This window comes from Octopus bimaculoides, chromosome 1 (assembly GCF_046866305.1).
Source record: "Octopus bimaculoides isolate indiv1 chromosome 1, ASM4686630v1, whole genome shotgun sequence".
NCBI lineage: Eukaryota > Metazoa > Mollusca > Cephalopoda > Octopoda > Octopodidae > Octopus > Octopus bimaculoides.
This window is the reverse complement of record NC_142928.1, coordinates 73,678,246-73,693,696: the sequence shown is the minus strand read 5'-3', so window position 1 is coordinate 73,693,696 and position 15,451 is coordinate 73,678,246. Positions and strand designations below refer to the sequence as shown.

General features: G+C 38.9%; 1 protein-coding gene across 1 annotated transcript in view; it reads right to left on the bottom strand.

Annotated features, from left to right (window-relative positions):
* Positions 1–14,674: 14,674 nt before the first annotated feature.
* Positions 14,675–15,451, bottom strand: part of LOC106867431 (DNA ligase 1) — a 127,942-nt gene continuing 127,165 nt past the window's right edge. Inside the window, exon 24 of the mRNA XM_014912306.3 lies at positions 14,675–14,861. Coding sequence (XP_014767792.1) covers positions 14,775–14,861 — 87 coding nt within the window. The 3' untranslated portion in view covers positions 14,675–14,774. The remainder of the gene's footprint in view (positions 14,862–15,451) is intronic.

Sequence of the window (15,451 nt, the reverse complement as noted above, 5' to 3'; positions counted from 1 at the left end):
ATAACAAACCAAAGAATATTTCCTCTAAATATCAATGCCAGCTTCAGGCAATAGATTGGAACTCTTTCAATGATATTTTCATTTTATACTTAGAGATATTTCGTAACATATGAAATGAAACAAATCCTTGGGTGTTAAGTATATCATCCACAAAACAGGTGAATTCATTTGGAAGAGAAAAAGGAAAGAAAGAAGTGGCAGATCTAATCATTATAAAAAAACATTTAAACATTCACGTACACCACACACACGCGCGCGCACGTGCATACATACTCGAACATGTGTATATCTACACATAATTTTAAGGCCATGTGTTGTAGTTTTTATACAATACACGCAATAATATACATTCTAGTCAAGAGATTGCGCCAAACTTATAAAATAAACACTTGATGAGCCGATGAAGGAGACCGTTACATGGTTACTCGACCTGCTCAAAATACTACTGAAAGCTTCCTGAAATCTCTCCCCCAATCTCTCCCCCAATCTCTCCCCCAATCTCTCTCTCTCTCTCTCTCTCTCTCTCTCTCTCTCTCTCTCTCTCTCTTCCTCTCTCTCATCCTTTCTCTCTCATCCTCTATCTCTCTCTCCCTATTGTCTTAAAAAGAGAAGAATACATTAGATAATGAAATCCTACATAAACTATACATCAATAAAAAAAATAATAAAGTACGCAATACTATACTTACCGTGAAAGTGCGTGGTTTAGTGGTTAGGGTATTCGGCCGACAGTCACAGGTCGTGAGTTCGATTCCTGACAGTGCGTTGTGTCCTTAAGCAAGACACTTTATTTCACGTTGCTCCAGTCCACTCAGCTGGCAAAATTGAGGGCTAGCCTTGTCACATTCTGTATCACGCTGAATCTCCTTGAGAACTACGTTGTGAGCACGCGTATCTGTGGAGTGCTCAGCCACTAGCACGTTAATTTCACGAGCAGGCTGTTCTGGAGATCGGATCAAATGGAACCTTCATGTCGTTTTTAAAATCACAGATAGCTGAGATGGGTTCGTATCTCGATTGATGATCTACTGCATCTAAGAGCATCTACGTGGTCACTCATCTTGGTTGAAAAAGCAACCAAATTTCACTCAAATTATATCTTAATAGCTTTAAGAAAGGAAAGGACATATTGAATGTAGTTCTAGATATACAAAACAATTGAGGGTGATCACGGCTAGATAACTTTTGATGATGTATCTGCGCAATTGTAAAGTGTCGTTGTTGAGGTTCAAAATAATTATAATGCAATATCGTTTATTACCCTCTAATAAACTCCATAATGTGTTGGGTTTTTGATCCGCCCAAGACTACACCGTTCACTGAGTGAAACACTGTGTGAGTTTGTCTAAAGTTCATTGCTATTTTCCAGTTCTTTTTGTTTGTTTGTTTTTTATACCATGTCGATTCTAGTTTAATGGTTCTTTTCAAAGAGCCCCACCGTTGGTTCTTGATGATCGTTCCTGTGAATTCCTGCTTAACTATTTCATTCATCTGGTCGTTATGAGCTATTCGCGCCGTGAACGACGCATTCAGCTACCAATAACCGGTATGTGTGAGTGTGAGAGAGAGAGAGAGAGAGAAAGAGAGAGAGAGAGAGAGAGAGAGAGAGAGAAAGAGGGAGAGAGAAAGAGAGAGAGAGAGAGAGAGAGAGAGAGAGAGAGAGAGCGTGCGTGTCTGCGTGTCTGTGGATAATATATATATTCAGTAATCCCTCGACTATTGTGGGTGTTACGTTCGTTCTAAAAACCCCTGCAATACTTTGAAGTCAAAGCCGGAATATTACAAGGCGACACGCTAGCACCTTATCTCTTCGCCATCGTTCTGGACTATGTAATGTGTAGAGCGTACGAGGGCACGGAAGAAGGACTGGGATTCAAACTGCATAGGTAAAGAAGTAGATGGCATCAAGCAGTAAGAGTAACTGACATAGACTATGCTGATGACCTGGCATTACTAACAGAGAGGACACAGATCAGGCACAGGAGGTGCTGAGTAGGTTAGAGCAGGAATCGTGGAAGGTAGGATTGTACTGTAATGCAAACGAAACAGAGCTTCAAGTATTCAACCGCGAAATGCCTGTGTCAGTGAAAGTGAGAGACAGTAAGTCATTGAGAGTAGTTGAAAATTTCAAATACCTTGGTGCGTGGACACAAAGTACTGAAAAAGACACCATAGCAAGGAAAGCTCTTGCCTGGAGCGCATGCCATAAATTGAGAAAGGTATAGAGTTCAAAGTTAGCAAGGAAACTGAAAGTGAGGTAGCTTCTGGCAACAGTGGAGTCTGTTCTTCTATACGGGGCTGAAACATGGATGCTCACTAAAGCATTGAAGAAGCAGTTGGACGGTTGTTATACAAAGATGGCTAGAATAGCACTCAGTGTCTCCTGAAAGAGTCATACAACAAACGCCGACTTATACTAGGGACTACCAAAAGTAATATTGATGATACAGCATAGAAGGATGAGGCTAGCTGGACACTGCATCAAACATACCGATGAAATTGCTAACAAGCTAGTGCTCTGGCACCCGACAGAAAGAAGAACCAAGGAGGAAGACGACCTATATCGATAACTTGCTGGAGGATACTGGTATGGAAGGGGTAGAGGAGCTGAGGACCATTATGGAAGATCGAGATGAATGGGGAAAACGTATGGAAACAGTTTTGGGACGACCTAGATGGAGATGAGATACAACACGGCATTGATTTTGGGCTATCTATCAGTGAAACGGCATTGATTTTGGGATATTTATCAGTGAAACGGCATTGATTTTGGGATATCTATCAGTGAAACTTTCTCCTGCCAAGCAAGCACTGATAACCGATAAAGCTTTTTGCCACTCATATCGCCGTTGGCATCTATGGTAAAGTTACAAATAACCAATGGTTATTATCGTCCATATGATACATTATTTGGCAGCTTCCATATACCAGTCAAGTCGTAAACTGGACTAAAGAGAAGTGACGGAAAAAGTTTTAACTGAGAGAAGCTTATGAAACATTTTATTCTATATCTACCAACAAATCAAGAAACATGATAGTTTTTTTTTTTATTTAATATTGTGTTCAATCCATTAAAGCTGTAAGCAACCCTAAGCTGTGGTAGATATGTACTGCTACTTCAAATGCTATTTTACTATTATGATGATTGGAAGAGACAGAAACACAAGGCATACCAAGCAGAAATAATGAAAGAAGGGATAGATAACATTAATCAGTGAAACCTGATGGGAAGATGGTAAGGTTATCTTGATAAGTTTAATATGGAGCAGTGATTCTTAATATTTTTAGCTCAGTACCTCTTTTCAATGAACATTCATTTTATAAACGTTCTATCCTTATGATTTGCAAAAAGAAGAAAAAAAAACAGCAGCTCATTTTAACCAAACAACCACTATCTTTATACCATCGTACCCAGTTATATGTGCCGCCTTTTATATATTTGCGTGAATTAATGTCTCTATGTTTTTTTACAACAGCAAGGACTTATATAATGAAATTATATTGAACCAATATTGCATCATCCGTCGTGTTTCTGCTCTCAGGTTATACAATGTCCTTAAACGTGCTTAAAACGTAAGTATTATACCTGGGTTAAATATTATTTCTAAGAAAAATCATGAGACCTCTACAAACCCAGTGCCCATCACAAAACCCTGTTGACACATGCAGCCTTCTTCAGTGCCCGTAATGCCCAGAACGTCCCACGGAGGAATCTACCACCCAGTTAAGAACCACCGGCAACAATAGATAAAGTAGAAAATCTTTCTATCTCGATGACAAAATTAACCTCAAAAGCATTTTTTAACCTTCTTGCATTACTGTTATCCTTCTCTGACAAAGGACTCTTTCCGAGACATAATATCTTTCTCCTCCTCCTCTTGATAGATCAATAGTCACCTCCGGCAAGTATCTTACATTTTTCATATTACCTTTTGTCTAAGGACAATCAACTAATTGATTAAATAAAAAAAGCGCTACACAAATTACCTTACGTCTCGTTACTTTCTCATCTTGAACCTCGCGAGGTCATCTTTGCTTTTCAGCCTTCCAGTAGGCGCAGGCATGGCTGTGCCGTAAGAAGTTTGCTTACCAAACACATGGTTCGAGGTTCAGTCCCACTGCGTGGTATCTTGGGCAAGTGTCTTCATCTATAGTCATGGGCTGACCAAAGCCTTGTCAGTGGAAGCTGAAAGAAGCCCGTTGTATGTGTGTGTATGTGTGTGTGTGTGTGTGTGTGTGTGTGTGTCTTTGCGTCTATGTTTGTAACCCACACCATTTGACAGCCAGTGCTGGTGTGCTTACGTCCCCGTAACTTGGCGATTCGGTAAAAGTGATCGATACATTCGACTATAAATTCAAGGCGATGCGCCAGCCTGGCGGCAGTCTAATGACTGGAACAAATAAAAGATAAAAGATATATCGATAAAATAGGTACCAGTCAAGTACTGGTATATGGTTTACTCGTTCTGAAGGTAACCTTTTTCCTGAATCAGAAGTCGATATTAATTTATTTTCTAAACAGAGAAAGTTTTACTTGGGGTTGTCTATTCTAAATGTTAAAGGGTTAATATATGTTAAGAACTGAAAGTCCGGCTCGTTGATTCCTTGGTAGCAATTATCAGATGAGAGAGATGTTGCGTTGGCTCTTACACAAGGGCATGTTTTACTTATTAAGCAAAAGATCGGTATGAAAGAGCGTAGAATGCATTTTGTTCTCCTCCTTTTGGCCACTTAACAATTTACATCTACTTAAAAACAATTTCGACACCGCTTCCCAAATAACCTATATTCCTCTCCACTAAAGAAAATTGTTATATTTATTGTTGCCTTCAAAGCCTACAGCCTCCACGTCCGTCCTTAGCTGCAGCTGATAAAACAAACAAGTCTTTTATCTGTAATACGCTCATTACACACACACACACACACACACACACACACACACACACACACACACACATACATACATACACACATACATACACACACACATATACGTATACGTATATGTATATATATATATATATATATATATATATATATATATATATATATATATATATATATATATATATATATATAGTCAGTTGAGTACAAATAGAGCTCGTTCACCCTTAAAATTCCCAAATACCCGATAGCATTCTTATATATTTATATATATATATATATATATATAAATATGTATACACTATTTTGTTATAGTTTCAATGCTATATCTTATTCATTTTGGTTGCTTATATTTATCCTCAAAGCAAAAGTACAATGAAACTACAAGCAATAAGATAAGATCATAAAAGATTGATTTAAACAATTTAAAAAGCAGGTGCTCACACCTTCAGTTTTCATCTCTCTCTCTCTCTCTCTCTCTCTCTCTCTCTGTTTCTCTGTCTCTCTCTCTTTCACTCACTCTTTCTCTCGACATGTGTGCGCGCGCGTGTGTATGTGTGTGTGAGAGAGAGAGAGAGAGATACTTTTGAAGGAGCAGTATCATTGACATTTGTCATTGGAACGATTGGATTGTGTTAAAGTGAACTTCCAATCAACATCTGGCACAAGTTTTGTGAGAAGTCCCCATGTTGACAGGCTTCACATGGAAGTAAATCCTTAGAGAACATTACATTATTGTATGGTTTCACTGAAAAAACACCATAGTACACATTTTCATTATTCTTTAATGCGACTTCAGTAAAAATCAACACCAATTTTCTTTTAACATTCTTTTGCATTTTTGCTTCTTTTTTTTACCTCTTCTCTTCCTTGACGAAGGACTGCTGTCCGAAACATTGAATTTTTCCTCTTTCTTCCTCCCAGCGTAATGATACACTTTGCACTTTTGTTCGTTGTCCTGTGTCTCTATTTATTCCATCACTTGGCTAAATCAGATTACTGCTAGTTTTTATATATATTTACATCAAGGTTCAGATGATTGTACATTTGTTTCTTTTTGACTCAAAAATCTAGCTGTCACTTTTGAAACTTCACACCGCACCACCGACCATAGACTGATGGCAATATCATCATTCCTAATTAAATAGCTTAACTATTTGATTGGCCCTGGAATACTGGTGTTCATTTGCATCGGCAAGATTTGTATTATTTAGTAAAATCAACAAAAAGAGCACAGTGAACTTGTCGAAGGGAGGAGTCGAAAAAACGTTTCAGACAAAACCTTTCTTCAGTGAAAAGCTGACTGGGAAGAAAGTAAAGAGAAAAGCAGAAGAGTTTTACATCCATTAAGTTTTACGAAAAAATGGCTGCAAGTGTCTTCCTTGTCCTCGCAGTTTAAGCGTATGGAGCGACAACAATGAACATCTATGTTAGAAATCATTATTATTACAAGCATATCACTGATTTTCCTATGGCCTTGATTCCAGCTCCGTGTCAGATTATCTGTTTTGCTGGACTAACATAATTCACATAATAATTCAGAGTAAATTCCTCAGAGTCAGTCGCTACACAATTAATGATCCGGTATTGTACGTCTCACACAATCTTTGTCCTGAAACACGGCAATCCAGTTTTCTCATCGCTTCTACCTTGTTTTTCTATATTGATATGGATATATGTTTAAACTTTACACCACCACTGACACCTAGACTGTGCTTGAAAGCCACAACTAGGGATAATTGTAAATAGTGCAAATTGGGAATTTCCCCAAATCTCTAGAACAGTAGTAATCGCCGACATCTAAATATTCAGATAATTGCAAATGACACACAACATTACCTGTGGCCACCAAATGAACTAGCCTAGGAAGCCGCAGGAGACTCAAGTGGTCTGTATTGAAAGGAGCGACGGACAATCACTTTCCAGAAAATCAGAGATGTGCCTGATCTACTGTCAGGAAGAATTAATTGTTAAGTAGGTAGAATAACAAAATTGGCAGAGTATCAGACAACATACTTCGCGATACTTAGTTATGTCTCTTTTATGTCCTGACATTAAATTCTGCTGAGTTTGACTTTACCATTCATTTTTATAAGATCTGTAAAGTATAACTCTACCTGCCAAGGCAAACACTTGAATTCAGTAAAGTAGTGGGAGAGATTTCATTGACTGTACCCTTCCACAGTGAAGGCGCATGGCTCAATGATTAGAGCGTCGGGCTCATAGTTATGAGGTAGTGAGTTCGATCCCCGGACCGGGATCTGTGTTGTGTTCTTGAGCAAGACACTTTATTTCACGTTGCTCCATTTCACTCAGCTGTAGAAATTACTTGCGACATCACGCTTATCAAGCTGTATCGACCTTTGCCTTTCCCCTGGATAACATCGGTGGCGTGGCGAAGAGAGGCTGGTATGCATGGGCAACTGTTGATCTTCCATAAACACCCTTGCTCGAACTTGTTCTCGGAGGGTAACTTTCTAGGTGCATTCCTATGGTCATTCATGACCAAAGGGGGTCTCCTCTTCATACTACTTTCTCCAATAAATCAGGTGTACGCACAGGTTCACTTATATCTTCCTTCTGTATATTAAAGATTTACCTGATATCACACCACACAACGCATCTTTCCATGATCATTAATGGCCGAAGGGGATCTTTACTCTTTACTCTTCCACAAAAAATGTGCCCACAGAAAAAAAAAATGGATTTGAGGTTAGACGACGGTTCACTTCGCAATCATGTGGTTTCAGTCTCGAGTCCACTGAGCAATACTTTGAACAAGTTTTTTTTTTTTTTTGGTGGGGGGGCCATATGCTCAGGTTGACCAATACTTTCTAAGTGGAATTTAAGAGACGAAAGGTTTATCAAAGACCATCATTCAGGTGTATATGAAAATGTACATACGTATGTGAACGGGCATGCGTGTGTGTCTTTCACCAGTGCATATTGTTAAAATAGTGTAAAGGTGCATGGTTTTGTGGTTAGGGCATTCGGCTCATGATCGTAAAGTAGCGAGTTCGTACCCGTTGACGCGTTGCGTCTTTGAGCAATACATTTTATTACACATTGCTCCAGTCCACTCAGCTGGCAAAAAGGAGCAGTACCTGTATACCAAAGGGTCAGACTTGTCACATTCTGTGTGTGACGCTGAATCTTCCTGAGAACTACGTTAACGTTATGGATGTCTGTGGAGTACTCAGCTACTTTCACATTAATTTCACGAGCAGGCTGTTTCGTTGTTCGAATCAACTGGTACACTCATTGTCATAACCGACGGAATGCTAGTTTTATTGGTGAAATATTTAAAATGGTGAGAAAACCAATAGACTAGTGACTTCGAACAAAAATATCCTGTGGTTTATTTTCTGCCCGAGTGACACAGACGCATCTTTCTCAGTCTCACCAATAAAAACGCAGTGGACCGTTGATTGGCACCTTAGAAACAGCCAACGATACTAACATTCAGAAAAATGTGATATACAGGGTCTAATATATTTTATCTTCTGTTTGTTTCAGTTATTAGACTGCGGCCATGCTGGGGCACCGCCTTGGAGAATTTTAGTCGAACGAATCGACCACAGTACACGTTATCTTTTTGTTGAGGCTGGTACTTATTCTCTCGGTTTCTTGTACGGAACTGCTAAGTTACGGGGTCGTAAACATGTCAACACCGGTTATCAAGCAAAGAGGGGAACAAAAACATACACAAAGCACACACTCATTTATATTCTTCCTTTTATTCTTTTATTTGTTCCAGTCATTTGACTGCAGCCATGCTAGAGCACCGCCTTTAGTCGAAGAAATCGACCCCAAGACTTATTCTTTGTAAGTCTAGTACTTATTCTACCGGTTTCTTTTGCCGAACTGCAAAGTTACGGAGACGTAAACACACCAACATTGGTTGTCAAGCAATGGTGGAAGGGACAAACACAGACACACAAATACATGCATATATATATATATATATATATATATATATATATATATATATATATATATATATATATACAACAGGCTTCTTTCAGTTTCCGTCTACTAAATCCACTCAAATCCTATTATATAGGTGCAAGTGTGGCTGTGTGGTAAGAGGCTTCCTAACCACATGCTCCCAGGTTCAGTACCACAGTGTTACACCTTGGGCAAATGTCTTTTGCTATAGCCTCGGGCCAACCAAAACCTTGTGAGTGGATTTGGTAGCGGAAACTGAAAGAAGCACGTCGTATATATATGTGTGTTTGTATCTTTGTGTCTGTGTTTGTCCTCCCCATTACCGTTTGACAACCGCCATTACAGGAACTCTCTAGTTTAAAAGAACACATTCGGGTCCCTAACAGTAAGAGGCCATTACTGTGTATGCTTTGCTAATAAACATATATCTCACGCTAAATTTACTTTCTGTTTATTAACCAATTTCGTCAACCTTCATTATACCACATGGTGTCAGAAATGGGATTCCGAAGGATTTAAAGCGAATTTTAAAAGAAGAATTCACTGAAAAAAAATTTAAACGAACTTTTTTTTTTTTTTTTTTTTTTTTCAGCTTCGGAAAAACAATAAAGACTTCGCCCTGCACTGACGCCATAAAAATATTAAAAAAGGAAAGAATTCTTCACAGAATTGTAAGTTTATTTTCTTCATTTAATTTAAAGAATGTCGGCAAAACCTTTTTCTGCAAATATCCCACCTCCTGACCGAATGTGTTTATCAGGAAATGTGGCTAGCAATTGGAAAAAATTTAAACGAAACTTTTTGAATTATTCAATTGCCAGTCGACTTTCAAATGAAGTTGATACTGGATATCAAACTTCTGTATTTCTGGCGACTATTGGAGAAGAATGTTTTGATATATATGAAGGACTACAATTTAACGATGAAGAACAGAAAAATGACCTATCTGAAGTGATTAACAAATTCGAGGAATTTTTCGTCGGTGGGACGCATGAGGTTTATGAATCTTATCAATTCCACCTTCGGAAACAAGAGAATTTCAAGAACATAGAAACCTACATAGCTGCCTTGCGCCAACTTGCAAAAAACTGCAACTTTAGAGAATTAAAGGACAGACTTAGGGATCAAGTTGTTGGTGGTGCCTAAAGACGATCTTTTGAGAGAAAAACTTTTAGTAGACAAAATGCTAACCCTCGATTAATGCCTACAGATAGGTAGAGCACGAGACATCAAAACAACAAACAAAAGCTATCTCCTGTCAATGCAACAGATCTACAATTAAATCGTGTCGCAAAGACCAAATAATAAAAAAGGGTATCAACATAAAAAGAAGATGCCTGAGAGAAAGTGAATGCGGTGTGGAATGTTCACATTTCACAATAGAGATGACTGCCTCGCCTCAGCAACAAGATGCAGACGGTGTTCGAAAATAGGACACTACACAACTGTTTGCAGGAATTTATCAAGAGTTAGGGGAGCTGAAGAGGAAGAACATTTCTTAGGCTGTGTTTCTTTGGAAAAAAACGAAACAGGACGCAGAAACTGGAACTGGATTGGACATGTCCTCAGAAAAGATCGAGAAAGCGATTGCATGGTAGCACGAAAGTGGAAGCCTGAGGGGAAAAGAAAAGCAAGGTGCCCTAAAACCACATGGCGAAGATCGTTTTCTTCACGTTTCTACAATGAATTGCAGATGGAAATCCATTGGACGAGGTTAGTCTCATTCGATTGACGTGCGACCCAAACATCGTGCATGCTGCCAGAACCTAGTTGTTGCAGATAGTTTACAACGTCCAAATTGGATGTTTGAGGAATATCTACGATCATCCTGGTCATAGAATGAGTGTTGGTGTTGGTGTTACTGTTAATCTCAGCTGACTGGCCAGAGTGAGGTGCATCATGAACGGGAGAATTTCCTGATCAAAATCTTGAAGGTAATGTTGACAAGGAAAGGAGACGGACAGAAGCTGAAATGAGATCAAGACAGTAGCAGAAAACAGAGCTGGCTGGGGATACATGTTGTATTGCGGCTTTAATTGCCTCATTGCACAGACAGAACTAACTGATTAACTAGTCTCATAAAAGCACAACATGATCAAGCCCTAGTCAAAAGGCATATCTCTATATGTAAAGAGCTTTATAAACCAATGAAACCAGAAAATGTAGACTTTGTGATCAGTATGAAGAAACAACACACCACAGCCGCTGCCACTACCGTAATGTTTCTGCTCTACTAATGAATCTTGTTTGGGTTGTGGTAGCGGAGCTTGCATATCTCTATGATCCAAAGAGCTCTCCTGGCAAAAATTTTGTTCCTTGTAGGTCTAACTAACCAGGGATTAGACTAAATGAGAATAAGCATCAGAAAACTCGTGAAGCAACATGGCAAATGTAAAATTTTGCCAGAGGAATCAATCAAAAGTAACGATCAATGATACAGATACAATGGTTTGTATTGAGTTGGTTAAAAGGTCCGTTCGATTTTTATTGACACTAAACTTCTGATACACAAATAAGAAGCTAGCTTCAGTTTGTTCCCTGCGCATGCACACTCGTTAAATATTTGACACTTCAATGTAGTTCGACATGAACTTGTGACGAGACAGGTTGTATTTTGTGTGCTTGGGGTCACCTTGAAAATGGAACACCAAAACGAGCATCATGGACGTCATGCTTTTTTTTAAAGTGGTTATCAAGATTTCGACTAGGAAATTTTCTCATTCGTGATGCACCTCACTCTGTCTGGCCGGTCAGCTGAGATTAACAGTGACACCAACACCCGTAATATGCACCTTCTCCTTTCAACTCGTGCTAACCTTCACAGATGTTGTGTTGTCTACCTCACTGTCTTCCATTTTCCATATCTCTTACCCCCATACACTCTTGCAAACCCATATCCACTACTATTCACCTCATACCCTGAGGTTCCACTGGGTCATCTCATCATCACAATTTATCTCTAGAGATACCACCATTTTATTCCCATTCTCTCTCCTAAATGTGAGTAGCCATGTAGCTCCTCTATAAGAACCAGCCTCTTCTCTCATACATTAACCCCACCATCTGACATAAGGACACACTTCACTCTCCTTGGGCAACCTCAGTAGTACCCCCAGCACAAAAAATTAGCAACCAGTACACGCTGTGAATTAGTTGGCATTAGAAAGGGCATCTAGCCATAGAAACTGCCAAAGCAGACACTGGAGCACAATGCAGTCCTTGGACCCATTTCAGTCCTTGTCAAACTGTCCAGAATAGAACATAGATGTTAAATGATGATGATGAAGATGGTGATTTTGAAGGTGATGATGATGTTGTCATTAAACACAGGCTAATAGACTCTGCTAAGTCCCTGTACCATCTTACAGGACTATTTTGAAGTATTGAAGATACGCAGAATGAAAATTTAAATAATCTGCTGATACCAGGCTTCTTCTGATGATCAAAAATTAGGGCTAAAACTTTCCAGACACCCACAAAATATATAACATATATAAATCTGTCTGCCAGAGCATGATCTACATAAAGACACACTCAATAGTATTCCAGCCATTATCATCCTTTATTTTTCAACCAGTAACATGTAATTTGAGGGAAACTGCACTGCTATTTCGAGCAGGGTGTGTGACCATGTAGATGCTTCATCCTTAGTGCAATTGATAACAAAATTAGAAGAGATGTGGACAAAATATTTTGTATTCCTTCATGTTCAGATTTCAGTTTCCACCTAGGTCAACACTGCCTTTCATCTCCCCAGGAACACTAATATAATTATTAGCCTAGCACAGTGGTAGATTGAATTCAGATCCCTTCTAAAAATTTGTGGTCTTATGCATAGATCTGGCAGCAGCAGAATTATTGAATCACAAAATATTGGTAATTCATACTCCAGGCAATAATAACTGTCAATTCCATCTTATAGTTAGACCTTGAGGTGGTTAAAAAAAAAAAGTATTGGATTTTATGGTAGAATATATAAAGAGCATACTGTAAATGGGTGGGGGCATCTCAATTCACCATTACCCATTCCATAGCTGAGTAAATATACATTAGAAAATCTATCAAGGAAGTAAAATCCTACTTCTAAATGTAAGATATAACGAAATTTGCAAAAGGTATTTCACATATGCAGTACAGGTAAAAATGTGGATACTTCAGACAAACAAACAGTCAGCATACAAATAAACTGATTTTTTTTTAAATATAGTCAAAGGAGAAAGAATGCCATCCATAACCTCCAAGACATGTATGAGAAAAAAAAAAAATAGCTTGATAACCTCATCGTATTTGTTTAACTTCCGTAAAAAGCACCCATGCCAGTGCCATGTATAACATACCCATGCTAGTGCCACATAAAAAGCACCCAGTACACTCTGTAAAGTGGTTAGCATTAGGAAGGACATCCAGTCATAGAAACCATGCCAAAACAGACAATTGGAGCCTGGTGCAGATCTCTGGCTGGTCAGCTTCTGTCAAACTGTCCAACCCATGCCAGCATGGAAAATGGATGTTAGACAACGATGATGAGGATGATGATAATGAAGTTGTTGTTCCATGCTGGTATAGGTTTAACGTGGAGGCGCAATGGCCCAGTGGTTAGGGCAGCAGACTCGCAGTCATAGGATCGCGGTTTCGATTCCCAGACTTGGCGTTGTGAGTGTTTATTGAGCGAAAACACCTAAAGCTCCACGAGGCTCTGGCAGGGGATGGTGGCAAACCCTGCTGTACTCTTCCACCACAACTTTCTCTCACTCTTACTTCCTGTTTCTGTTGTGTCTGTAATTCAAAGGGTCAGCCTTGTCACACTGTGTCACGCTGAATATGCCCGAGAATTACGTTAAGGGTACACGTGTCTGTGGAGTGCTCAGCCACTTGCACGTTAATTTCACAAGCAGGCTGTTCCGTTGATCGGATCAACTGGAACCCTCGACGTCGTAAGCAACGGAGTGCCAACAACAATAGGTTTAACAGTTCAACAGAATCCAACAAACCTGAGTCTTGTGTTGGTTTCCAGTGTCTGTTTTGACAAAGTTTCTCAGACTGGATATCCTTCTTATCACCAATCACATCACAGAGTGTAACTCAAAAGAGAGAAATGATGCAAATACATGCAGTGGAATGGTCTCTGCTAAATGCACAAAAAAAAACATATGATGCTAAATTCAATGATGAGTATGTTTACTTTAAATATTCAACTAGGCGCAGGAGTGGCTGTGTGGTAAGAAGCTTGCTTACCAACCACATGGTTCTGGGTTCAGTCCCACTGCGTGGCACCTTGGGCAAGTGTCTTCTACTATAGCCTCGGGCCGACCAAAGCCTTGTGAGTGGATTTGGTAGACGAAAACTGAAAGAAGCCCATCGTATATATGTGTGTGTGTATATATATATATATATATATATATATATATATATATATATATATATATATATATATATATATGTATGTATGTATGTATGTATGTGTGTGTGTTTGTGTTTGTCCCCCCACCATCGCTTGACAACCGATGCTGGTGTGTTTACGTCCCCGTAACTTAGCGGTTCGGCAAAAAGAGACCGATAGAATAAGTACTAGGCTTACAAAGAATAAGTCCTGGGGTCGATTTGCTCGACTAAAGGCGGTGCTCCATCATGGCCGCAGTCAAATGACTGAAACAAGTAAAAGAGAGTAAAGAGAGAATAAAGGATACACTGGATAATGTAGTCCTAGATAAACTATGTCTGAAATAAAAAAACAATGACCACCCTTGATCATAGGACAACATTAACACCTTTGAATACAGATGTGCACAAACAGGGCTGACTTCAGTTAGGCAGCAAGAACAATTAATACATAACAATATTATATAGTAATGTAAAAAAAACTTTATTAAAAAAAAAAAAAACATACAGAAACAACATTCCTAAGTTACTGTTTTATTTCTTTCTTCCATAGCATTCTTTGTTCAATAGAAATCATCATCTGTTGCTTTTGGGTCACTTTTGGCTTGTGTGTTTTTCACTTGCTCCTGGTTCCGATACATGTTAGCCACCTGAAGAAAACAAACACATAAATCATCACAAACATTAGAAGACATGTAGTACTGAGTTTGATTAGATATAAGGCTAGTTACTTACAGAGATGTATGTACAATGAATCTATTCTATCAAGTTCAGAAAGACAAGGCTAACGAAAGCCTTCTGAGTAGATTTGGTAAAGGGAAACTAAAAGAAGCTTGCCATATGTGTGTGTGTGTGGCAATTTTTCTTTTTCTTTCTCTTTTGCCTTTCTCTCTCTCTCTCTCCTTCTTTCCCTCTCTAACACTTTCCTCTGTGTTGCTATGTCTCTCTGCCCACTGCCACTTTTTCTCTTTTCCCACCACCATGTGACCTGTGACCATTTTCATCTTTTTCTTCCATTTCCTTTTTGCCTCATCTTTGACTCAATCAGTCACATTTCTCTCATCTCCTTCTCCACTTTCAACAAGGTTCATTCAGGTTTTCCATCTGTCTCTTTCTTTTCTCCAATCCCATAGAACATTTTCCATTTTTCTTTGCGCTATCCTATATTTGTCTAGTCCTAGAACCACATGACCTTATTGTGTTTCCATAATGTATAATTATTCTATTGTTCATATATCTA